The 26,098-nt window shown below is 35.4% G+C and overlaps 1 protein-coding gene across 1 annotated transcript in view; it reads left to right on the top strand.

Annotated features, from left to right (window-relative positions):
• Positions 1-26,098, top strand: part of AP3B1 (adaptor related protein complex 3 subunit beta 1) — a 266,465-nt gene that overhangs the window by 7,801 nt on the left and 232,566 nt on the right. The window contains 1 exon segment of the mRNA NM_001002974.2: positions 23,348-23,423. Coding sequence (NP_001002974.1) covers positions 23,348-23,423 — 76 coding nt within the window.

Here is a 26,098-nt window from a genome sequence, read left to right on the forward strand (position 1 = left end):
CAGTCCCAGATGTCAGTACTTTATAAATAGTAACCTATTATTTTGGAGATGCTTGAAAGAGTCATTGTGTCTCCTAAGAGGTTCTAAACTTTTTTGTGTGATTGTTTCCATTTTTAATTTTTATTATTTAATTTTAATTAAGGTTTATATCATAGTTTTGTTATTTTTTTCATTTAATGCTTTTTTATAGTTAAACTTGTTCAAAGCTTGCTCTGCATTCTTTCACTTGTCCCAGTATTTCATGTTGACAATTTTATCTCATTCAGTCATATTGTATTTTCAGGTTATATAGTTACAAAATGAATATTTGTTGAATATTGTATAAGAGAATCTATTTGGGGCACCAGGGTGGCTCAGGCAGTTGAGTCCTGGACTCCTGATCCCATGGTTGTGCGTTTGAGCCCTGTTGGGCTCTGTGCAGGGTGAGGAGCCTATTTAAAAAAAACAAAAAACAAAAAACTTCATAAAGATGGTGTAATTTATGTGAAGGAATATATATATATATATATATATATATATTTTTTTTTTTTTTTTCTGAGAGAGTGTACACAGGTAGTGGGTGAGGGGCACAGGGAGAGAGAGAATCTTAAGCTGACTCCGTGGAGTCCACCATGGAGCCCAAGCCTTGCATGGAGCCCAAGCCTTGCATGAACCCCAGTGTGGAGCTCGATCTCACAACCCTGATTATCATGTGAACCAAGATCGAGTTGGAGGCTCAACCAGCTCTGCCACCCTGGCACCCCTCTGAGAAGGAATAATACCTACCAAGAGGTATTTATTTTAAGCCTTTACTTAATGTAAACAATGCTTTTCTGAAGAAAATGGAAATGCTGGAATTTTGAAATGTCAAACATTTTAGTTTGAGATTCTGAGAGTGTTGGAGCTCTGAGCTATTAGCATATTATGAAGAGGTACAGGCTTCTCATTGTTAATTCTCTTGTTGCTCAGAAGTCCAGAGTTGCAAGTGAGAAAATACACTCCACTAATGATTTCTGTAGCATATTGTTGTTCCTCAAATATATTTGAAGGACATATGTGCAAGTATATTATTGTCTTTAACAACATATTTACCATGTTACATATATAAGTTGGATTCAATTTTTTGTTTATAAAGGGCACGTAAAATTCTAGGCAATTTCAGTATTCTATTGATCTTTGACTTAGTTAATTTCGTGTGTTCCAAGATGGCTATTAATAGAAGAAGAAAGTGTAGAATGGTATCTGTAGTGCATTCCCAGCTAGATGAGCTTATTGTTTTGTCTTTGCATAAATAACATTTCTAGTTTTATAAAAGGCCAACTCTTAAGGATTGTCACTTCAATGGTACAGTAGGGTTTCTCTAATTCTTGAAATATACTTCAAATCAAGTAAAATTTTACCACATTGAAGAAAATGATGAAATACTGCCTGTAAGCAGATTCCTGCTTTGCAACAGATTATAGAAGTGTTCCATTTTGTTTGTTTGCATTTCTTCTACGAGGAGTCAGTTCTGACTTTCACAATCTACCTTAATAAATGTTCAGCCAAGAAATATTCATCTTTTTTTTTTTTTTGAAATATTCATCTTTTGCTACAGGATGTTATTTTAAGATCACTGATCTGGTGAAATCCAAGGAGAATATCTCAAATACTTAAATTTCAGCCTTATGGTTGAATCCCAAGATGTGACATATTACATTATTTCTAGGCAGGTTTTTGTTTGTTTGTTTAAGTAAACACTTTCCGAACTTGGGGCTCAAGCTCAAGACCCCAAGATCAAAAGTTGGATGTTCTACCAACTGAGCCAGCCACTTGCCCCTTGTTTCTAAAAAGTATTTAGAATTTAGAGCAACATTACTAGAAGGAATGATTAAAACAAAGGAGACAGATGGTTGGTTGAAATGTTTTTTACTGCATGAAAAGTTACAAATGATCATGGAATGACAAATGTATTACAGTGAAATAATTTGACAGTATTGTAGTTGTGCGTAGAGATGAACTACTGACAAAAACAAATTGCTTGTAGTCCAAATTCAGAATTTAAAGTGAGGCACCCAAAGTAGAATAATCAATGGAAAATGATTTTCCTTTATTTCATATTATTATGAATAACGTTCATTGGTTTGTGTATTTGGGGAAGACTTATTTAGCATATCAGCTGGAAAGAGCTTGTAGGTAAAGAGAAATGAACAATTTATAGTCAGTGTCTGCTATTGATGGGCTGATTTTTTGTATTGCTGATAAGAGCTGATCTAATTTGAAGGTCAATGTCTTCAGTTTTTCAGCTGAGTTGGCATGGCAGCTGGACAAGAGAGAGGTGTGTGAATAATGCTAGTTCCAAAATCATGAGTTGGTAGAGGTACACATTACTCAGCTTTACTCTAGGGATGGGGTTTCTCAGAATTTCTTAAAGCCTAGGTTAGAATGAGGTCCTGAAGAATTAGGGGGAATTAGTACTATAAGGGCAAAGAGGTAAGGAGCAGAGTAGAAGGTGGGGGGCTAGATAAGTGTAGGGCCTTTGGATTTTACTTTGAGTCAGAGGAGCAGAGCAGCCTTTGGAGGGTTTTGAGCATTATGGGCTTTTAGAAGTCATTCAGTTACTATTAAGTGCCTGTTTGTACCAGTTATATTTCCTGCTTCAAAAAGATGTTAGTCTGTGGGGTGCTTAGGACCTGCTAATTCATTTCCAGTGTTTATTCAGTAATTTAAAAAAATTATAGAAGTAGGGGGCCTGGGTGGCTCAGTGGTTGAGTGTCTGCCTTAGGCTCAGGCCGTGATCCCGGGGTCCTGGGATCAAGTCCTTGGTTGGGTTCCCCATAGGGAGCCTATTTCTCCCTCTGCCTGTGTCTCTGCCTCTCTATGTGTGTCTCTCATGAATAAAGAAATGAAATCTTAAATTATAGAAATAATTTATTGATTTAACAAAAATGAATGCCTTTCTGTAGGCTAAGCATTTTTTAAATAAAGATTCTTCCCTCCTTCCTTCCTTCCTTCCTTCCTTCCTTCCTTCCTTCCTTCCTTCCTTCCTTCCTTCCTTCCTTCCTCTCTCTCTCTCTCTCTCTTTCTCTCTTTCTTTCTTTCCTTTTGACATAGAAAGAGAGGCAGAGACACACAGGCAGAGGAAGAAGCAGGCTCCATGCAGGGAGCCCAATCCCAGATCTCCAGGATCCCACCCCAGGCTGAAAGCGGCGCCAAGCTGCTGAGCCACCAGGGCTGCCCTAAGCATTGTTTTTGATGCTGGGGATTAAGTAGTGGACAGAATGCCTACTTTTATGAAGCATATATTCTAGTGGAGGGAAGACCATCAATAAAGAAGTTGGTACATAGTTGGTCATTTGATGATAAGTGCTGTGGAGAAAAATAAAGCAGAGAAAGTGGACAGAGGGTTAGGATGGAGATTTGGTTGAAGTTTGAAATAGCAGGGTCAGGAAAATGTCCTTGAGAATTTGTTAATGGAGTGGATACCTGAAGGAAATGAGCAAGTGACATGCAGCTGTCTTGAGGAGAGTATTGTCAGATGAAATAGCAAATGCCTGGGCCCTGACATGGGAGAATTTCTGACCCGTGTGAAGATCAACAGACAGGCCAATATAGCTGGAATAGAGTGAATGAAAGAAAAAGATACCAAGGAGAGACATAGGTTTTTTGCCTAAACAATTGTAAGTTTGGAATTGCTTGTCAACTAAAATCAGGTGTGTGAAGAGGAAGTTTGTTTGTTTGTTTATTTATTTAAAAGATTTTATGTATTTATTCATGAGACACACAGAGAGAGGCAGAGTCACAGGCAGAGGGAGAAGCAGGCTCCCTCCAGGGAGCCCGATATGGGACTTGATCCCGGGACTCCAGGATCATGCCCTGAGCTGAAGGCAGACACTCAACCACTGAGCCACCCAGGGATCCCCTGAATAGGAAGTTTTTAAAGGGAAGAGGAATCAAGCGCTTGAAAGCATATTAAGTTTGAGATGCCTATTAGATATCCACATGGAGATATTAGATAGGCAGTGGAGTGAATGAGTCTAGAGCTTAAGGGAGGTGTCAGATTGGAGATACATATTTGAGAGTCATCAGGTTATAGGTGGTGGTAAACACCATGGATTGGATGAGACACCAATGGGGTGAATCTAGAAAGGAAAGATAAGAGTAATAAGCCCTGGAGCAATTGCCCTGGAGCAGTTGGGTCAAATAGTGCCAATAGTGTCAAGTAAGATGATTACTGACAAGACAGTTTTGGATTTGTCATTGTGGAGGATTTTGGTGATCTTGACAAGCAGTTCAGATGCAGAGGTGGGGCTGAAAGCCTGACTGAAGTGGGTTTAAGAGAAAAAGGAGAGGAATCTCAGTATGTATTAGGGTATAGGGGAGCAGAGAAATGGAGTGGCACCTGGAAGGGAAAATTAAATCAAGGGATTTTTTTTTTTTAAGGATGGGAAAAACTGTAGTATCCTGTTTGCTAATAGAACCATCTGATATAGAGGAGGAAAAGTTGATGATGTAACCAAGGTGAAAGAGTCACTGGACTGATTGATACTTCTCTTGTTAGAGAAAATTTAGCAAATACAGATTAGTTAAAAAGATAACGACCCTCATTTCAGCACCAAGAGAGAATAATTTACCATAATGTAGATCTTCCCTATTCTTGTTCTTTTGCATATATTGTGTATTTTGAAAGCAAAGCTGTATGCCTTTGTAGTATAATAGGCGTTATAATTTGTACTTTACATTTACTAATATATGGAGTCTGTTCATTTCTTAAAGTGGTAGTCCTTTTAGGAATATTATATTTAAGCCACAAACTTGGAAGAAGCACCAAACTTTTAGAAAAGTGAACAACTGTGATAATACAATGAAATTATATAGCTAGCTCCACTGAAGATTTTATTTTATTTTATTTTATTTTATTTTATTTTATTTTATTTTATTTATTTATTTTTCCACTGAAGATTTTAAATTAGTGTCTTGTATAGAGTGGAACCTTATTAATTATTAATCATATAATTAAAGGGAATTATCTAACAAAAGAATCAGTACTTGTGATGTTAGATGGTAGCAGTGACCAGGGCTTTCTGCATATACCTGTGTATACTAGGTAGAGGGAGTAGTATATACATAGGTTTATAGCTGTGCTGTTCAATACGGTAGCCACTAGCCAAATTTAAATAATTATAATTTTAAAATTCAGTTTCTTAGTCACATTACCCACATTTTTATGTGCTTAATGTAGCTAGCAGTTACTGTATTGAATAGTGAAGATAAAGAACATTCCTTTTATCACAATATTTTGTTAGACACTGGTTTAGAGGCTGAATTTAGGGCTTATTTAGGAAATAGGAAAGAGTTCAATATGTTTGGAGCACAGTTGGAGGGAAATGAGGGACTGGTGAAAGATGATTAATAGGTTATCAGGGTCTATATTATGAAGGGTCTTGTGTACTATGCTCAGGAATTTGGACTGTGCCCTGGAGGTGTACCCACAGTAAGGAGCTCCAAAGGATTTTAAATAGAGGAGCAACATAGTGATACATTTTAGAAAAGTCAGTCTGGCTGCACTGGGTTTTGGGAATTGGTCAACTATGTGAATGGTGATGATGTTCTGTGATACTAGAGGCACAGAAGATAAAGCAATCTTGGAGTGAGGCAGGAAAGTGTTGAGTTCCAATTTGGATCTATTGAGTTTGAGATGATAGTTGGGCATCCATTAAGCAGTTATGTACACGGAGGTGGCACTCAGGAGATATACCTGGGCTAGAATGTGGATATGGGAGTCATCAGTTAGTAGATGATTTTGGAAGCCATTGAAAGGAAGGTATGTGGTATGAGGGGAAGGCCAAGGAAGAATCTTTAGTAAAGTCAAGAAGTGGGAGAATTGAAGCTTAACTTAGAAGACCAAGAAGAGAGAATGAAGTTTGGGGAAACTCTCACTGTTTGCACAGTGACTGCTAGAAAATTTGAAGCAAAATTTGAGGTGTATGACTAGCAAGTGTAGGGAGCTTTGTGGCGTATTAGCCTTACTCTTCTATTTTGATTTCCTTATTTTTCCTTTCCCCATTAAAATGATAAAATGTTGCTCTCTGTTATGAATAATTGAATATCTCCCTTAAAGTTGGGGAACAGAACAGTACATAAATATACCTAAGTAATTGTGGGAGACAGTAAGTGTTACTTTTGTCCCTTGTGGCTCCTACTCCATGCTACCATCACCATAGTTGTCAAACCTTTATTGAGTGGTTTCTCTGTTTTGCCTCTTCTTAGATTGGGAGACACAAACCAGCATTATAATAGTAATAATAGCAGTAATAATACCTTACATTTTTATAGTACTTTCATTTTTTGTGGCTTTCTAGCCATCCATCTCATATGTCTCAAGAATTCAGAAGTCCTCCAGTCTTCATGGTAACATACTAGTCCTGTCTTCTCTCCTGCCTGTGGAACCTTGGTGACAGAATTAGGTCTAAATTCTTTCTGTTCAAAACCATCCATTGTCGAGTGCCTGGGTGGCTCAGTGGGTTCAGCGTCTGCCTTCAGCTCAGGTCATGACCAGAATCCTGGGATCAAGCCCCACATCAGACTCCCTGCTCTGTGGGGAGTCTGCTCCTCCCTCTGCCTCTTCCCGTCCCCTTGCTTGTGCTCTCTCTTGTGTTCTCTCTCACATAAATAAATAAAAATCTTAAAACCCCATAAACCAAATCAAAACCCCAAACCACCCATTGTTGATAGACTTGATGCTCTTTTTTTCCCATCCTTATACTTCATGCTGTAGACATCTTCAGGTCCTGCTTAACTCAGGCCTCTTTTGTCTTGATTTTTTTTTTTAAGATTTTATTTATTTATTCATGAGAGACACAGAGAGAGAAAGAGAGAGAGAGAGAGAGAGAGAGAGGCAGAGACACAGGCAGAGGGAGAAGCAGGCTCCACGCGAGGAGCCTGACGTGGGACTCGAGATCTCGGAACTCCAGGATCACACCCCGGGCCAAAGGCAGGTGCTAAACCGCTGAGCCACCCAGGGATCCCTTCTTTTGTCTTGATTATTTGCAACAAAGGCATATAAAATTTTTCTGTTTACTAGTGTTATGGGTATGGATGCCCTTTTCACTCCATCTAACTTTATATCCTATTACCTTGTCATTCAAATGTTTTGAGGTGAGAGAGCAATTCATACTATGACTAAATGTACTTTTCATTAGATTTAATCAAATTCTGTCAAAAATCTCTTCTTGAGATATGTTTGTGGTATTAGGTCAATATAACATTGGCCCCCAAATTTTTGGGAATGAAAAAAGGGAAAAGCATAGTATCTAAAGAACATTAGCCCCAAATAGTGTGAGCAGTTAGATTACTAAAGAAATACAAATAACTCCTGTGCTGGTCATCAAAGGAATGCAAACATACTTCCTACTTTCACATATGAAATAATAGTGACCATAGAGAGTGGTTTTTGATCTATTTTTATGTATACACTAAACCGTGGGCAATTGTGTGTCATTGTGCAGAATTTTTGTTGAAATCTTACCTAGTCCTTGAAATCTAGGAGCATGGGACACTCATTCTGAGTATATGAACTCACAACCTTTGGGGGCAGTGAGAGTTTCACAAATACTTTTATGTACATTAATAAAATAAAAATAGATAACTTATTAAATAGTACATGTTGTAGAAATGCCAGGGTTAATTAAAAGTAAATTAAATAAAGTTAGATTCTGGCTATTTAACAATATCAATAATTATAAAATGACAGATTGGTTTTCTCAGGGTGATTGGATAGTTAAACACTTCTTTAAAGAGAAGATATGGTTAAGTGCCTGTAGTCAGAAGTGTTTTGGTTTACATACATTCACACCCACATACACAGAGTGCTGTGTATACTGGTACCTTGAATATTCCTTGACAAGTGACTTTGGATGATAGTGACTACAAATGATTTTTTCTTATTTTCTTTAGCATTCTTAGTATTTTGAAAGTTTTCATTAATGTAGCAAAAAGTTATAAATATTTTCAATATAATTTGGTCAGTAGTATGTTTTATATTTCAAAACTTTAAAATCACATGTGGAAATAATATTTTGAAAATGATAGTTTTAGATGACGATCTTTTCAAAAGATGGCAGAACTTAAAATAATCATGTAAATTTAGTGTTTTTAGATTCTATTCCTGTCAAATAGGAATTTGTAAGACATTTTTTCTGTTTCAGGGCCTACACAGCCAGCCTCAAGATACAGGACTTTTTAAAAAAAGGTGTAAAAAATGCATAGCATTGAATTTGCATCTTAACCACCTTTAAGTTCAGTAGTGTTAAGTGTATTCACATTGTCATGTAATAGATCTCTAGAACTTTTACATCTTGTAACACTGCCATGTGAGTTTTAAAAACTGAATTTTTTTGGTGAGATTCTCAAGTGCTTCAGGGACAAAGCTTATCTCAGGTAGAGATTGCATATTTGTTTCCTCAATTCCCTACACAGAAGGCTGATCCAAACTCATCAGATGGAAAACTTGCCTTCTGTGGCCTTGGAAAATTGTGTGTCATTTTTTTTAAGAATTTAAAAATTAATCTAGCTTTGAATTGGCATATCTTATTAACACAGTTGTAGAACACTTATATTTATTCTGCTATAGTTTATGAATTTCTTGGAGGAAAATCTAATACTAATACTCAAACTTGATGTACATACTGACTCTTTGGCATGTCTGTGTTTATGCCCATCTGTTACTGTGGCACCATGCCCGTTATTGTGGTGGCATGCCAATAGCAGTGAGGCATGTGAGCCAACAAAGATGAATTGTTTGGACGGAATGCACTATTCTGTAATACTAATTAATTTTGAGCTGATGAATCTACATCAGATAAAGTTAACCAAATACAGTGAAAATAATGTCAGTGAAAATAAAATTTATTTTGACTATACAGAAGTATATCACAGATGTTTTAGACTATTGAGAATAGTTGAAATTAGAGTTTATTACAGTTCCAGTGATGAGTTTTCTTTTCATAAAAATTGTGAATTTAAGAGAAAAAAATACAATAATTGTGGTAGATTATAGATTAGAGAGGAAGTACTGTAGCACTGTTATTGATTTTATTCTTACAAGATATTACTTTATAGTTCTTGAATTATAACAGAGGTTGACAGCAATGTGGTAAATCGGAAGAATGTTGAATTTCAAAGCAAGACTCAAATTTAATTGCTTTGCCATTTCTTAATTCTGTGGTGGTATACATAAAAGCTCTGTGAGTTCAGAATTTCTTATGTCTGTATAATCTTCTGCTTGTATGTTGTCCTTGTATTTTGTGAGCTTCAGTTTCCTTATCTATAAAATGGGAATAATAAAGCCACACGTGAGTCACAGAGACTTAGTGGTTCTAAAATAAAATGGTGTTGTAAGTTCTAGAAAACAATACAACTATCAGGTAGCTAAATAAATTAATTACGCATTAGAAATGCAAGGCATATTAGTGGCAAGGTAGTAATGTAGAATATACATAACTCTCATTCCCATACCCCCAGAGATCACCACAATTAGAAAGTTCTTACGTATCCTTACAGAAAAAATTTTAAAAATCAAATGATAATATATATACTGTTCTCTTATGTATCTTGCTTTTCCTTTAATCATCTAGGGAGGCCTTTCCATATTAGCATATGAAACTATGTACGTTTTCTACTATTCCTTTTAATTAGTTTTCATTTTGAAGGGTATTTGATTGATTGATTTCACTTTTTGTTGAATATAAGCAATACTGCAACATAAGTTTTTGCATACGTGTGAGAATTTACCTATTTATAATAAAAATTCCTAGAAATAGAGTTGTAGGTCAAAGGTTATTGCATTTTAAATTATGATAGATATTGCTAAATTACCTTCCAGATGGGTTGCACCAGTTTTCTCCCTCCACCAACAGTGAAGTCTGTTTCCCTTGCACCTTTGCCAATACTGGGTACCATCCAATTTCATAATATTTGCCAATCTTATAGGTGCAAAATGTTATTACATGGAGTCTTCATAATTGTATGTATTAAGTCTTTTCCCCCCAATTTATTGGCTTATTATTTCAGTGAATACTTCTAAATATCTTTTATACATTTCTTTCTTGACCAGCTCTTATTGATTAGTTAAGGATTCTATATATTTTAAGGAAATTACTCATTTTTTGCCCTCATTTATGGCATTTTTTTTAGTGTAAAGGTTTTAAAACCTTCTGTGTTCATATTTTTCTTTTCTTGCTTCTGGGACTCCTTCAATCTTTATCTTTTATAGAAAGTGACATTTTTGGTTTATAGTGCTTTTCAGCAATGAATCAACTTTCCCTGTGCCAACCAGTTTTTTGTCTCAGCACATATAAACTCAGTTGGCTCAGTGCTCTGTGAGATTTTCTTTAAAACTTTAGGGATGTGACGGGATCCCTGGGTGGTGCAGCGGTTTGGCGCCTGACTTTGGCCCAGGGCGCGATCCTGGAGACCCGGGATAGAGTCCCACATCGGGCTCCCGGTGCATGGAGCCTGCTTCTCCCTCTGCCTATGTCTCTGCCTCTCTCTCTCTCTCTCTCTCTCTCTCTCTCTCTCTGTGACTATCATAAATAAATAAAAATTAAAAAAAAATTTTAGGGATGTATTGTCATTTTCTAGAAGATATTCCTAAAATCCTGAGCAAATGGAGAACTTCCTTTCTGCTGCCTGCCAAGAAAGCAGGTAGCTGAGATCATTGATAAAAGGTTTGGCAAACATGGAGACTTCTTGTGGTAAACGTATGGCATCGTGGTTTTTAAAACTTGTATGCATGGGATGTATATCTGGAAGATGTAATCCTAGTTTTTAACCTTTATTAGGGTCATGGACCCTTTTGAGAATTTAGTGAAAGCTTGGAGTTTTTCTGTTTCCCTCTAAGGAACATGTTAGTATATGGTCTATATTCATTTATTCTTTGAACTGATATTTATTGTGTGCCTTTGTGAGCCTGTAGGAGTTCAGCGTGCTTGAGAAAACAACCATATCCTTCATTTACAAGTCCTTTGTAGATCTTCTGTTGGATCCTCATATATCCAGGTTCATTTCTGCCATAATGTCTGCAGAGTTCCTTTGGGTGGCTCCTTCTCATCATTTGAGACCTCTGCTTACATGATGATTACCTGGAGAGGCCTTTTGTGATCAGTCTTTATTGCATTACCGTATTTTAATTCTTTCAGTATTGCTGTCCGGTCTTTCTATCTACTTTTATGTTTTTCTTCCTTCTTTCTTCCCTCCCTTTTCTTTCCTTCATCTGTCATTTCTGTCATTCCCCTGACCCCCACCTACCTGCATTCAACTTAGAATGTAAGTTCGGCGAGGTCAGGGATCCCTGTATTTTGAACACTATCTGACATATGTGGATGTTGAGTTAATGAACTTACTAGTCATGGTAATAAGTGCTTTACAATAATCTTGTTAAGTCGTCATTGCAATCTATTCAAAGTAGATACTAACCTTAAGTTATTTGTTGGTTTTTCTCTGTAGTTTACTTTCTATTGACTTCTTCTCTTATCCTTTCTTACTTGTTCTTTGAGTTTAATTTGGTACTCTTTTTCTTGCTTCTTGAGAAGGAAACTTACATTTTGATTTACATTCTTTCTTCTTTTATGTTGCATTTAGAAATAAGGATTTACTTCTAAATACTGCTTTAGCTGCATCTCATGAGTTGCAGTATCATTCATTAGTCACTTAATATTTTTTTCTACTTTCCCTGATGATTTTAATTTCTTTGGCCCAGAGGTCAAAACATGTTGCTTTTTTTTTTTTCCCCAAACAACTGCATATTTTCTAGTTATTTTTCTGTTACTGATTTCTAGTTAGGTTCCACATACTCTATATGATTTGTAGACCTTTGAAAATTTGTTTATATCTATCATACAGTCTATTTTGGTAAATATTCTATGTGCACTTAAAAAGAATGTTTATTCTGCATTTTTTCTGTTTAGTGTTCTGTGCACGTCAGGCTAAGTTGGTTCTTCTGCTCGATTTTCTATATCTTTATTAAATTTTTTGTTCTTTCAGTTACTGAGAAGTGTGTTAAAATTGCTAGTCATGATTGTGGATGTGTATTTTTTTTTCTATTCTGTCAGCTATTACTTTATAAATGGAAGCTTTGAATTCAGAATACATATTAATTGGATGTATATTTGAAATTATTTTATCTTCCTTTTGAAAAGATGCCCTTTTATGTTCTGATAGCAGATCCTCAGCTTTTATTTGTTTGAAATTCACTTTATTTTCACTTTCAGTTTTGAAGGATGTTTTCAGTGGGTATAGAATTGTATGTTGTCTTTTTTCCCCTCCCTTTCAGCCCTTTAAAGGTGCTATTCCATTGTCTCTCCTCTCTAATGTCTGTCAAAAAGCTCGCTATCAGTATTATTGTTGGTCCTTTAAGTCAGGGGTTAGTAAACTATTGCCTGCCTCTTTATATAAAAGTAATGTTTTGTTAGAACCTAGCCATGCCCGTTTATGTGTATTGTCTGTAACTGCTTTCATTCTATAATGGTAGAATTGAGTAGGTACATCAGCGATGGTGTGGTCTGTAATGCCTAAATTATTTATCATCTGGGGCTACCTGGTTGACTCAGTTGGTAAAATCTGTGACCTGATCTTTGGGTCATGAGTTCAAGCCCCATGTGCAGTATAGAGTTTACTTAAAATAAAAAAAAACAAAAACAAAAACAAAAAACAGAGTTGCCTGGGTGGCATAATCACAAAGCCCACAGTGACCACTGAGCTAAATGCAAGCAAACTCATTAAGCAACCCACCTTGAAATAGCCATAGGCCCTAAATAATGAATGGGCTACTTACAACTAGGTATAGTTACTAAAAAGGAAAAATTCTATATGTTCCCATACCTCCTCACTCTGCCTGTAACTGTGGCCTCTCACCACCACCTCGTGGCAGAGTCTTTCTTTTGCTGCCTTGTCCACTGCTCCCTTGCAGTGTATTCCGTAAACTTCTATCTCCTTTGTTCTGCTTTGGGTGAATTCTTTTACTGCCTGGGCTGCCAGCCTCCACCTAACTGGGATACCCTACAGTTTTCTCAAACTCCTAAGATACTATCCTTACTCTTCTCTTGTGGCCCTTCTGTGATCTTAAATTGAAAGTCTGGGATATTTGTACTTGGGAGAGACTTGAATTTCAGCTTCTCTACATAGTGGTGCCTAGTTACTAAAATCCCTGCATAGGCATTTAACCTCTGAACTGCTATTTTCTGTTGGGTTTCCAGGAATCATGCCCTGAGAAAATGTAGACTGAGTACTTGAAGGGATTTTTATGTGTACCTTTTCATTGATTCTCTTTTGTATTTTGCCCTTTAAGTTCCATTCCCTCTATTAGCTATGAATTTCAACACTGTCTCCTTAGTGTATTAAAACTGTCATTTCCTGTTGAGTTCTCATCTCCCAAATGGTAGTTGGGGAAATATACTCAGGGAAAAAACTGGCATGAACCAGGAGCTCACTTTGTGTACTTCTCTCTTCCTCCTAGGATTTTAGCTCCATAAGTCCTGCCTGCATTGGTTGATCTCCAGTGCCTTCAGAAGTTACTTATTTCTTCCAGCTTCTATAGTTATTTTCTGTGGCAGTTTTAGTTTCTTACAGAACCCTGGGCAGATATGGAAGTCCCTACAGTATATTGTAAACATAGCAGCTGGAATGATTCCATCACATTGATTGATTGATTGATTGCCACATATATTTAGATCATGACTCTCCTCTAGTCAAAATCCTCCAATGGTTCCTATTTTCGTTTAGAGAAAAGGCCAAAGCTTTTAGTATACTTTATTCCCCTTTCATTGTCTCTTCTGCCTAGAGTGCTTCTCGTCTCTGCCCCTCACTCCCACTATCTGGCCAACTCCTTTACTAGGAAATCTTTGCTCAGATGTCTATTTATTTAGCTTACTCTGACTACCTTCTTTAAAATTGCCTCCTCTGTTCCTTCCCATATTCTCTTCCCTCTGCTCTATTTTTTTCCTCATGTATCACCTCAGGAATTTAAGATGGAGGAATAGGGGTCAATTGTATCAAATGTAGAGGAGTAATCTAAAAGTATACATAGGATTTTAATGGATTTTTAAATTTGGAAGTTGTTACCTTTGTGAGAGAAGTTTTAATGAAGAGTAAGGGAGAAAAAGATTACCAAGGGTTGAAGAAGTGGGGATAGCAATTGTACACTATTGCTTTTTTAGTTTTGTGAACAGTATAGGAGGAAAAGCTCATATTTATTTGGATACTTTATAGTTAGTTTTTTAGGGGATTAATAGTTGGATGATTAGGTAGCTGGAGTTTTCTGTTTTTACTTACTCTTATATTTATTAAGTCAGCACTTTGTGCCAAAAAACTATACAGTATTCTGAGTATCATCTGAGGGAAGGATAGGCCATAATTAAATTGAAAGTTCTTAAGCTTTCATATTATGTACATAAATGTATCATGAGGGCCATTCCCTTTAGCTTCTTAGCACTAGAACAAAGTGAATTCTGACTCTTGTTCCCAGGTGTTTTTTTGTGCATACCTATTAATGTGTACAATGTAACACTTAGAGTAGAAACATTTTTCATTTATGTGGTTCATAAAGCATGCAGAGGTGCCTATGTGTTAGGATTTTATTTTATTTTTTTGGCAGGGCTTGAAAAGGTCCACCTTCCTCTCAAAGATTGATATATCTTTTGGGGACATACCTCCAATTAGAAATTGCTATTCCATATCACTTTTCCTAGTGCATCATTCCTGGATTTAAGTTTCAAGTGTTGCTTTTTATGGTACATGAATTTTGTTGAGTGTTTTGAGGAAAAAAAATGGTGATTGTGTGTATTGCAGTGCTTGCAAGCTGATGAAAGACCTATTTTTTTCTTTCAAGTTTTCAGTCCATCATGGTTGTATCTTCTGTAAAATACAGTAAGAAATAAATCACTAGAAAAATGGAATGAAAGAAAGCATGCAAATGCATTCTCCAGTTTTTTTTTATTAGATTCAGAAGATAAAACATTATACTGTTGAGTTACTGTCAAATTTCTAACTTTGCTTACATATTTCATCATGAATTAGTAACAAAAATTTGTGAATACCATGGTGATGGTTCTTGGGCTGGACTTTCTTGGATCACACTTTGAGTAGCACTGATACAGTCTACAATGCCACATAGTCTTAATCATTCCCTTAATTTACGTTGTTTTTAAAAGAGGTGAAAGATTTTTTTTTTATTTAAGAGGTGAAAGATTTAAACGAGTTATGGATTATAGAGTTTTTATTTTATTATTTATTATTATTTTTTAATTATTTATTTTTAAAGTTTATTTTTTTTAGTACTTTCTACACCCAACGTGGAGCTTGATCTCATGACCTTGAGATCAAGAGTTGCATGCTCTTCTGACTGAGCCAGCCACATGCCCCTGGATTATAGATTTTTTTTTTTTTAAGAAAAGATAATTAAACTATGTTAAAGCTCTCCTGAGTTCTTATGTATAACTGTTAACATTTTGCTTTTTGATTGTAGTTGATTTTTTTTTTTTTTTTTTACTGGTGCTGAAATGGCAGTGACTTTCTGGTAATAGTAAGATTTTCTCTAATTCCAGTTACATATTTTCCTTGAAACTAAAAACATTTTGAACATGAAAAGCAAAGTTATACCACTTATCACCACAAGATGTCACTTATGTAAAAATAAAGTTGGTATTGTACTCAAAGCTGGAAAGCTACAGGTCAATAGGTAAATGAAGAAGTAGGTAAATTAACAAAAATTGAAACAAGTATTGGCTTTCAGCAGTCAGTGAAAGTATTGCCAATTCAGTATTATTTGAATTAACTCTTAATGTTAAGCAAAAATAATTTCTTAATTTCTAAAACTACTGCAGTGTTGCATGTTAATAGGCCACATTTGAATCCAGATAAGGAAGTAGACCTAAAATGACTCCATACAAGTGTACATATTTTGAGGGTAAGCGATGTGTTTGTTTTAACTCTCCCAAACCTTTACTGATTTGGCAACCAGCAAAGAGGTATTTGAGAAGACATATGTAATTTATATCAGAATTTTCAGTAGTTTTTATGACATACCTGTGTGAAGTTTGAATATTAGATCAGATTGAAACAGTGCCTGGTATATTTCTTTTATCTTCTCTGAACCTCAAACTTGCTAGCTATCTGCTGTGTTAACACAAAAGATATTTATATTTGTTGCTGAAGATTATGTTAAACATGAGCAGCAAAACCTTTGGCTTTAATAGTGGGATCTTGTTTTCTTATTTTTATTTATTTATTTTATTTTTTTTAAAGATTTTATTTATTTATTTATGACAGACACAGAGAGGCAGAGACACAGGCAGAGGGAGAAGCAGGCTCCACACAGGGAGCCCGATGTGGGACTCGATCCCGGGTCTCCAGGATCATGCCCGGGGCTGAAGGCAGCGCTAAACCGCTGAGCCACCTGGGCTGCCCTTGTTTTCTTATTTTAAATTTGAGGGAGTGGGTCAAGACCTAAAAGTGTTTGGGAAGGGGATTCTGGCATCTCAAGCTTAAAAGGAATAAGCCAAGTTTCCATTAGGCCATGAATAAAATTACCCCTAGGCTTGGAGAGGTTGGGTTGTCCTAAAAATTGGCACTTTGTTATTCTTCATTGCTTACTTCTTTAACACTGATGGAGAAGAATGGTGGAAAGCTCTTGGGGAAAGGATGAAGGGGTCAGACGTAAGAACATGAATTTTCTTTTTTCTTTTGATATTTGTATATGTGATTACATTTTCTATTTATTCCTTACCTAATTACTTCAGGTTTTTTTTTTTTCTTTCTTACCCCAATAAGATTTTTAAGGTTTTTTGGGGGAAGTATTTAGATTTTTCATTTATGCCAGTAACATTTTGCTTTTTGATGTTTTTTACTGGTGCTGAAATCGGGAGTGATTTCTGGTAATAGTAAGATTTTCATTAAGTAAAATTAAGTCTTTAAGTAAAATAGAAAAATAAAAAGTAGAAGGAAAATAACAAAAACTAGATAGGGGAACAAAACCCCATTAGTTTTAATATTCCCTTTTCAGTTACCTTTGCAGTATGGAAGAGTGAGAAGTTTTAAGAAGGGATTCTTTTTTTTTTTTTTTTTTTTTTTAAGAAGGGATTCTAAATGGAATCCAGGGAACATTTATAGTATTTTAATATTCGGTAGCTGTATATCCTCAGATATAGGGTGTTTTTTTTTTTGTTTTTGTTTTTGTTTTTTTTTAGATATAGGTTTTATGTATTGCTTTCTCTACTACTTGTATATTTTCTAGCTGTATGTTTAATTAGAGAAAAGTCAGTGTTTCAGTTATTTAACTATTTTTGTGTCCCACTAGTGGTCACCATTGTATTCAATTTTGTGAGTTGCTTGGAAAGGAAGAGTCTTTTTTTTTTTTTTTTTCATAATAGATTTCATTGCTTCTACTCTTTTTGGAAAAAAATGTACTTAGCTTTCATTTGTTTATTTATTTATATTTGTTAAAGATTTTATTTCTTCATGAGAGACAGAAAGTCAGAGACATAGGCAGAGGGAGAAGCAGGCTCTATGGAGAGAGCCCTTTGTGGGACTCATCTCAGAACCTGGGATCACATCCTGAGCCAATGGCAGATGCTCAACCTCTGAGGTGCCCAGATGTCCCTCGTTTGTTTATTTAATTAATTATTTACACAACGACAGTTGGCAACGTTTACCTTCTGTATCAGTTTGCTATGGCTTCTATAACAGAATGCCACAGACTGTGGTTTGTAAGAAATTTATTTTCTCCTGATTTCTGGAGGCTAGAAGTCCAAGACCATGGTGTTGGCAACTTTGATTTCTTCTGAGGCCCCTCTCTCCCTGGCTTGCAGATGGACATTTTCTTGCTGTGTCCTCACCTGGTCATCCCTTGTCTTTGTGTGTCTGTGTCTTACTCTGCTCTTATAAAGACAGTCATGTTGGATTAAGGTCCACCCATATTGACCTCATTTTGGCTTAATTACCTCTTTAAGGGCTCTGTCTCCAAATAGCTATATTCTTGAGGGTTAGGACTTCATAGGAATTTTGGAAGGTTTAAAACAGCCTGTAATAACACCTGATTGATCATTCATTCCTGAGAAGTGCTTACTGCCTACATTAAGCTTAAATTTGTAAAGTGTGAAAAAACTAAAGTTAGTAATTTTGTGTCAGGGCTTTCTATTTGTAGTTAAAGATTTTCTGATCTCCTCTTAGGCCTAAGCTGAGATGAAGGGGTTGCTGATACTTTTTGATGATTGAACTGTTTCATGAAGGAGCCATTTGTTTTCTTTTTTCTGCAGTTTGTTGTAAAAAGTATGGGAGGTTGCTAATTATAAACTAATAACTAATGTAAGTAGTTAATTACAATTTGTAATAGTATAGTTTTAGTTTCCTGTTAGTTTCTTTGAGAGGATTTTGCTTTGATGTACTAAAATATAATATTTAGTGATTTATATTCTTGAGGAAGCACAATGAAGCTTAAATGTGATATCTGATTTCTAAAGATGTAAAATGGTGGCTTATCTGATCCCTCATAATGTTTTTCTCAGAAATAGATGTATGTCTTTTGGTCTTCTTTTGGATAACTCGGCGTCTTATTCAGACATGTGAGTAAAATATTATGAATGTTTATAATATCAGCTTTGTAGAGGTATACTTTGCACATAAAAAAATTATTCACCTGAAGATTGTAATTGTAATTAGATGTTGTGACAGATGTATGGGTCAGTGAAATCACCACCACACTCAAGAAGCTATAGAGCATTTCCATCATCTTATGGAATAAAATTTTCTTAGAATCCTTTGCTGTCTTTTTTTCCCTGTGCCCCATGGCCCCAGGATACCACTGATCTGCTTTCATTCTCGATTAGTTTGTCTTTTCTTCCATTTTACATGAATGAAGTCATTGCTGTTTTGTGCCTGACGTCTTTCAGAATAATTGTTTTGAGAATTCATCCACTGTGTTGCATATGTCAGTAATTAAGCTGTTTTCGTTGCTGGGTAGTAGTCCAGTGTATGTTACCTCACATTTTACTGAGGGATATTTATATTTTTTCTAGTTTTTTACTCTTAGGAATAAAGCAACTGTGAATGTTCATGTAAGTTGTTATGTGGAAATTTTTTTTATTTCTGTGGGGAGCGGAATGACTGAGTTTATATGATAGGCTTATGTTTAAATTTGTAAAAATCACCCAATTTTCCAAAGTGGGTGTGTTTGTGTATGTGTGTGTGATGGTTTTTTTTTTTTTTTTTTTTTACACGTTTCCATGAATATGTGAGAGTTCTAGTTGCTCCAGAGCCTTGGCAACATTTGCTATTGTCAGTCTTTTAATTTCAGCTATTCTCATTTAATATGCATTTACCTGATAGTTAATTATCTTAAGTGTTTTTCATGTGCTTCCTGGCATTCCTGATCTTTTGTGAAATGTCTTTTCACCTATTTCAACCATTCATTTTTTCCTTTTTAAGACTTCATTTTAAGTTATCTCTCAACCAACATGAGGCTTGAATTTATAACCCCTAGATTAAGAGCCACATGCTCTACCCACTGAGCCAGCCAGGTGTCACTTCACTATTCTTTTTTTATTTTTTAATACCATTCATTTTTGATTGGCTTGTTTCTTATAAATCATAATTGTTATATAACTTTTTTTAGATTAAACTTTAGGCTTTGAAATAGTTGTAGGTTCATAAGCAGTTTTAAGAAATAATACAAAGATATGCTATTATGCTGTTTACCCTTTACCCAGTTTTTTTCAATCATAAACTATAAAATAATATCATGGCAGGATGTTGACATTGATACATAATTGATATAATATCCACACTCATGTCCAGATTCCCCAGTTTTATATATAGTTAATTGTGTTTGTGTTTCACCTCTTCTGTTTTGTGTCATGTTTAGTCATCACAACAGTTAAGATAACTATTCCATCATTGCAGGGATCTCGTTTTGGCCTTTTATATCCACCTTCCCTTTTTTTTAATTTTAGGATTTTATTTATTCATTCAGGAGAGACACAGAGAGAGAGAGGCAGACATAGGCAGAGGGAGAAGCAGGCTCCCTGTGGGGAGCCCAATGCAGGACTTGATCCCAGGACCCCAGGATCATTCCCTGAGCTAAAGGTGCCCCACCACCTTCCCTTTCTTGATCTTAATGTGCAACAGCCACTGACCTTTTTCCGTTTCTATAATTTTGTTATTTTAAGAATGTTATATACATGGAATAATACAGTATATAGCCTTTTAGAATTAAATTTTCCAGCATATTTCTCTGGAGATGAATCAGAGTTGTCTTATATATCAATAGTTTATCTTCTCTGCTGAATAGTATTCCATGCTCTGGATGTACCAGTTTGTTGAACCATTCATCTGTTGATCTATATGTGGGTTGTTTCTGTTTTGGCTGATAGGAACAAAAGCTGATAAGAATACCTGTGTGCAGGTTTTTGTGTATCAATTTCCATTTCCCAGAGATAAATACCCAAGAGTAAAATCACTCAATTGTATTGAAATGGCAGGTTTAGTTCTATAAAACTGCCGAAGTGCCAGAGTGGCTGTAACTTTTAAAATTCCTACCAGCAGTATATGAGTGATCCATTTCTTCTCTGTCCTCATTATCATTAGGTGTTGTTGCTATTTAAAAATTCAACTTTTTTCTTTCTTTCTTTGCATGTGAGAGTGGATGGAGGGGCAGAGGGAGAGGTAGAGAGAGAATCTTAAGCAGGTTCCATGCCCAACTGAGCCATTCCGGTGCCCCATTATTTTTTTTATTTTAGATGAGAATCATTCTGATATATGTGTAGTTATGTCTTGCCGTGGTTTTAATTTGTATTTCTCTAATAGCTAATGAAATGAATTATCTTTTCATATGCTTTTTGCCATTTGTGTGTCTCCTTCAGTTAATTGTTTGTAGATGTTTATATTAGTTTGCTAGGGCTGTCATAACAGAATGCCACAGAATCGGTGGCTTGATTAACAGAAATTTATTTCCCACTCTTGTAGAGGCCATCAGACTGAAGGCAGGTTTGGTTTCGCCTCAGTCCTCTCTCCTTGACTTACAGGTGGCTGCCATCTCTCTGTGTCCTCACACTGTCCTGTCCTATAGAATCCAGAAATCTGGACAGACTTTCTTCATTTTGTTCCTTCTCTCCCTTTTACTCCAAGCTGACAGTGTTTCTGCTGTATAATCTCACCTCTCTTTCTGGCTTCTGCTGTCAAATCTGATTATATTCATGAGTTGGTACCTATGATTTCTTGATCATTTTTCAACCACATTTTTGAAAAAAGTCTAGCAATGAGTTCTTGTATTTTGCAATATGGATAGACTGCTAAGTTTCCAAATCTTCAAGGTCTAGTTCTTTTTTGCTTAACAATTCCTTCAACTTATTTTTCTCATTTCATCATTAGGAACAAGGAGAAACCAGGCTATCTTTACCTTCGGTACTTTGCTTAGAAATCTTCTGAGCTAAATATCCAAGTTCATCACTTTTAACTTCTGCTTTCCATACAACACTAGAAGAAAATTGAGATAAGTTCTTGCCACTTTGTAACAAGGATTGCGTTTCCTCCAGTTTCTAATAACGTGCACCTCCTTTCCATCTGAGATCTCGTCATAATTGCCTTTAGCATGCATATTCCTACTAACATTCTCTTCAAGGCAGTCTAGGTTTTTTTGTTTTTGTTTTTAAATATGCACCTCCAAACTGTTCTATCCTCTACACATTACCTACTTACAAAGCCACTTTCACATTTTTAGGTGTTTGTTAGAACAGCATTATACTTCTGGGAACCAAAATATATTGGTTATAGCTGCCATAACAAAATACCACAGACTGTGTGGTTTAAACAACAGAGATTTATTTCTCACAGTTCTTCCAGGAGACTGGAATTCCAAGTTTGGTTACTCTTGAGGCCTCATTGCTTGACTTACAGATTATTGTTTCCTTGCTGTGTCCTTACTGACCTTTGTCCTGTGGAGGTCTTTCTCTTTCTTCTTAGGATACCGGTTTTACTGGATTAGAGCTCTACTTTTATGACTTAACCTTAGGATACCAGTTTTATGGATTAGAGCTCTACTCTTATGACTTAACCTTACTGATATTTTTAAAGGCCCTAGTAAAGTCATCTTCGGGTTTGAGGAAACCCAGTTCAATCCATAGCAATGTCTTTGTCACTTTCCTAATTGAATTTTTTTTTTTGTTAACTGTTGAATTTTGGAGTTTGAAATATTTTCTGGGTATTAGTCTTTTGTTTTATATGTGCAGTATGGTTGCAGATATTTTCTGCCAGCTGCTATTTTTTTTCTTTCTTTAAGAGGGAGCAAGAGTTTTAAATTTTGATGAGATCTAGTTTATCTGTGTTCCCTTTTAGGGACTGTACTCTTTGGTGTCAAGTCTGAGAACTCTTTACCTAGCTATATAACTGTTTTAAAAATCTGTTCCTCTATGTTGAAGGAAAAGTGATTAGAGTTTACGAATTATAAGTTTTCTTTTGCTGGGGCAGTTTTGTGAATACACTAGGAGAAGGTTCACTTAGAATAGGAGCAGATCAGTTGTGAGCAAAGTAATTTGTTGGGAGATAGTTTACGTTTTCATTTTTTCACTTCTGTGTAAAGCGTTGTTATAGTTTTTGCTCTGTACTGTCTTTTAAGGATGTTTGTATAGCAGCTAGCTTTGGAAAATAGCAAATGTCTGTTTTATCTTATATGGTAGCATTGTCATCTGCTTGGTCAATCTAAACTGGAAATGCCGGGCAATCTTACTGAGTGCCTTGGGCTCATTCTTCACAGTCACTGCATCTCATTGATTTCACTTCTAGGTAGTTCTTGTGTCTGTCCTGCTTTTTCATCCTTATAACTAACTGCTCTGGTTCATCACCTTATCTTCTTATTTAAATGTTAAAGTTGCCTTTACATAATTCTTTGATTAAGGAATATCAGTGGGGGTTTCCCTTCTTGTTTATGTTCTTTTTTGTGGCTGGGGAGAGGTAGGGAGAAAAAAATGACTGCCTTTCTTTAATGAGCGGTCTTTCTTGAAAAAAGAAAATTCTTACTTTTTGGCTTATGAAAACATTTTAGTGGTGACTCAAGAAATTTTCTTGTTTTTTATGATTATGCAGAGATTTTGAGATGAGGGAATCGGCATATGCCTTTGTTCACATAGATATTTTGCCTAGAATTGTACAATTTTATATTTTTGTATGATTGATGGGCTTTATGACAACACAGCACTTTAATATTTGTAGAGTAGATGAAAAATAAATATTTAATTGTGTATAAGAATGCAGTTTTGTGATATTATTCATTATTTCTAATTTTTAAGAAATATTTTAATAGCTATGTAATGTAAAAAATTGTAAAATGGAATTTTCTTTTGTATAGGAATGAAGATCTAAAGCAAATGTTGGAGAGCAACAAAGATTCTGCTAAATTGGATGCTATGAAACGGATTGTTGGGGTAGGTAAAATCATTCAATTTTGGAAAAGGGACACATAGTGATTTTATTAAATATATGTTAAATAATTACCAAATTAAACATATCAATGTCCCTTTATATTAGTATTTCCTGTTTAAAATGTTTTGGAAGGAGTTTGGAGTGTCACAATTCAGACATTTGAGTTTTGTTTTTTTGTTTTCAGAATTTGAGTTTTAAACCTATCTTTTTTTGTGTTCTAATTTCCCTTTCTCTAATATCAAGATATTTCTCCTCTGAGATAGAAAGAACTAATCATTTTGAAGACAAAATAAGGTTATATACAACAATATTTTGATTTCCTACCAAGAGGGATTTAGTTTAGCTAAATAATTTCTTTTGTGTCATTTGACAGCCTAAAAATTGTGACCATTCTTCTGTGTTTCTATTCATTCATTCACTCATTCATTCATTCATTCATGAGAGACACAGAGAGAGAAAGGTAGAGACATAGGCAGAGGGAAAAGCAGGCTCCATGCAGGGAGCACTAGGTGGGACTCATCCCAGGTCTCCAGGATCACACTCTGGGCTGAAGGCAGGCGCTAAACTGCGGAGTCCCATAGGCATCTCTCTTCTGTGTTTCAGATTCCCTTCTACCAATAGCAGTGCTTTATTCAATTTGGTATCTTAGAAGTTCTAATGAGTTTCAGTTGTAATGTAAAATTCAAACCGTTGATTCCTATGTTATTGGAGGCGGTCAGTTGTCAGGAAACTCAAAATATAATGCAATGCTTACATATATATAAAATTTTTAATAAAATATTTTCACAGTTCTGTATGGACTCTGGGTTTTTTTGCATTTGATTTTTTTATACATTTACAGTGAAACACTGGTTTATTTCAGTGACTGCCTAATGCTAAAGAGTTTTGATTTTGTCTCAGTGGAATTCATAAAATGTGTCTTTCTCATTGCTACTACACTGTTTGTTCATCACTACCATTGCTGATTTTATTTCCCACATATTTTATCTGATGTCAGAATGTAATACATTCGCATAATTGCACAAATAAACTCTTGTAATAAGGTGACAGTGCAACTGAAACACTACTGTTTTCCAGCAGGAAATGCTACCATATGAGAGTTTGAAATCTCCTTTCTTTTCTTGATATATTAAATTCAAATCCCATTTATGAAAGATTATTGTGGGTATCAATATGTTCTGTTAAACGTTGACTTGTTATGAAAATCAGATTTAGGGATCCCTGGGTGGCACAGCGGTTTGGCGCCTGCCTTTGGCCCAGGGCGCAATTCTGGAGACCTGGGATCGAATCCCACGTCAGGCTCCTGGTGCATGGAGCCTGCTTCTCCCTCTGCCTGTGTCTCTGCCTCTCTCTCTCTCTCTCTGTGACTGTCATAAATAAATAAAAAAAATATATTAAAAAAAAAAAGAAAATCAGATTTATAAAAGTTGAGTACTAACTACCTGTAGAACACCTGTGGGTTGTTGATTCATACATTCGGTTTATGTCATTTGTAGGTGATATGTTCAAGATTCTTTGTAAATTTTTCAGTTGTTAATGGTAAGCTGTATAATTACATTTATGGACAGGTAGTTCTTGTTTTGATAATACAGATTTCAGTTAACACAATTTAAATAACACCAATCCTTAACAACATGGTTCAAATATCAGTTACCAGGGCATATTAAGATAGTAATTGCATAATGCACAAACTTCACCACTAACTCTTGAGTTCACAATTCTCTGTATGGATAACAAATATGCCTCATGGTCAGTGACCAGTGATGTCGCTTCTTCAAAGTCTTTTATTGATTGGTCACTATGTACATTATTTGGTTTATGTACAGACAGCAAAGCATGTAGTTGTGTTCCCTCCTTGCTTCCCAGTGAGAAACCTATATGACATTTTACAGAAATAGAAAATGAAAGAAAGATTTAGTCAACAATGATGAAAATACAGCAAAGAAATAAAAAGTGGTAACACTGAAAGTGAAAATCAGGTGGAATGTAAATGGAATTATAGAGAAATAGAGAAATGGTGTCATGACCATTTTTCGAGAGACTATATATGTAGCTGGAAAAATGTAGTAAAGGTGAGCTTTTCAAAATAAATAAGGAAAATGATTGTGATGAAAAGATTGAAGATATGCCAGAGGAAGAAATGGTGCCAACAAAACTTTACATTAAAGGAACTCTGGGGAATAATTTACAATATTGAAAATACCAAAGATTAAATGTTGGAAGGTGATGTAAACTTGGACAGGAGTTTGGTAATTTTTAAGATACAGAAAAGATGATTGTTCTGAATCTTATATGGTGAGAATAGGCAAGCCTATTTAGACTACTCTTGCTAAGTTCATTTTCAATGTTTCTAATGTTCTAAATCATAGTGTACTATAAGTAAATTTAGTTTTACTATTTTTCTGTTTTGTATACATTTATAACTGACAGAATTTTAATATTCTTACAAAATTTTTAAAAGTCACAGATTGATTGCAAGATTCCTACTTGATTATCAGGATTGCTTTGCATGGTTTTAGCTTGCTTTCCTGCAGGTTACAATTGTGCACTGCAATGTAAAGCAAACACTGTTCTTAATTTCATTAAATTTTGGCTTTACATTCCATTTAGGTAAATTATTTCACTAAATCTGAAGATACTGTGGAAATTCTGAAATCTGAAAACGTAGCATTTGGTA

Source organism: Canis lupus, chromosome 3 (genome assembly GCF_011100685.1).
Source record: "Canis lupus familiaris isolate Mischka breed German Shepherd chromosome 3, alternate assembly UU_Cfam_GSD_1.0, whole genome shotgun sequence".
Classification (NCBI taxonomy): domain Eukaryota; kingdom Metazoa; phylum Chordata; class Mammalia; order Carnivora; family Canidae; genus Canis; species Canis lupus.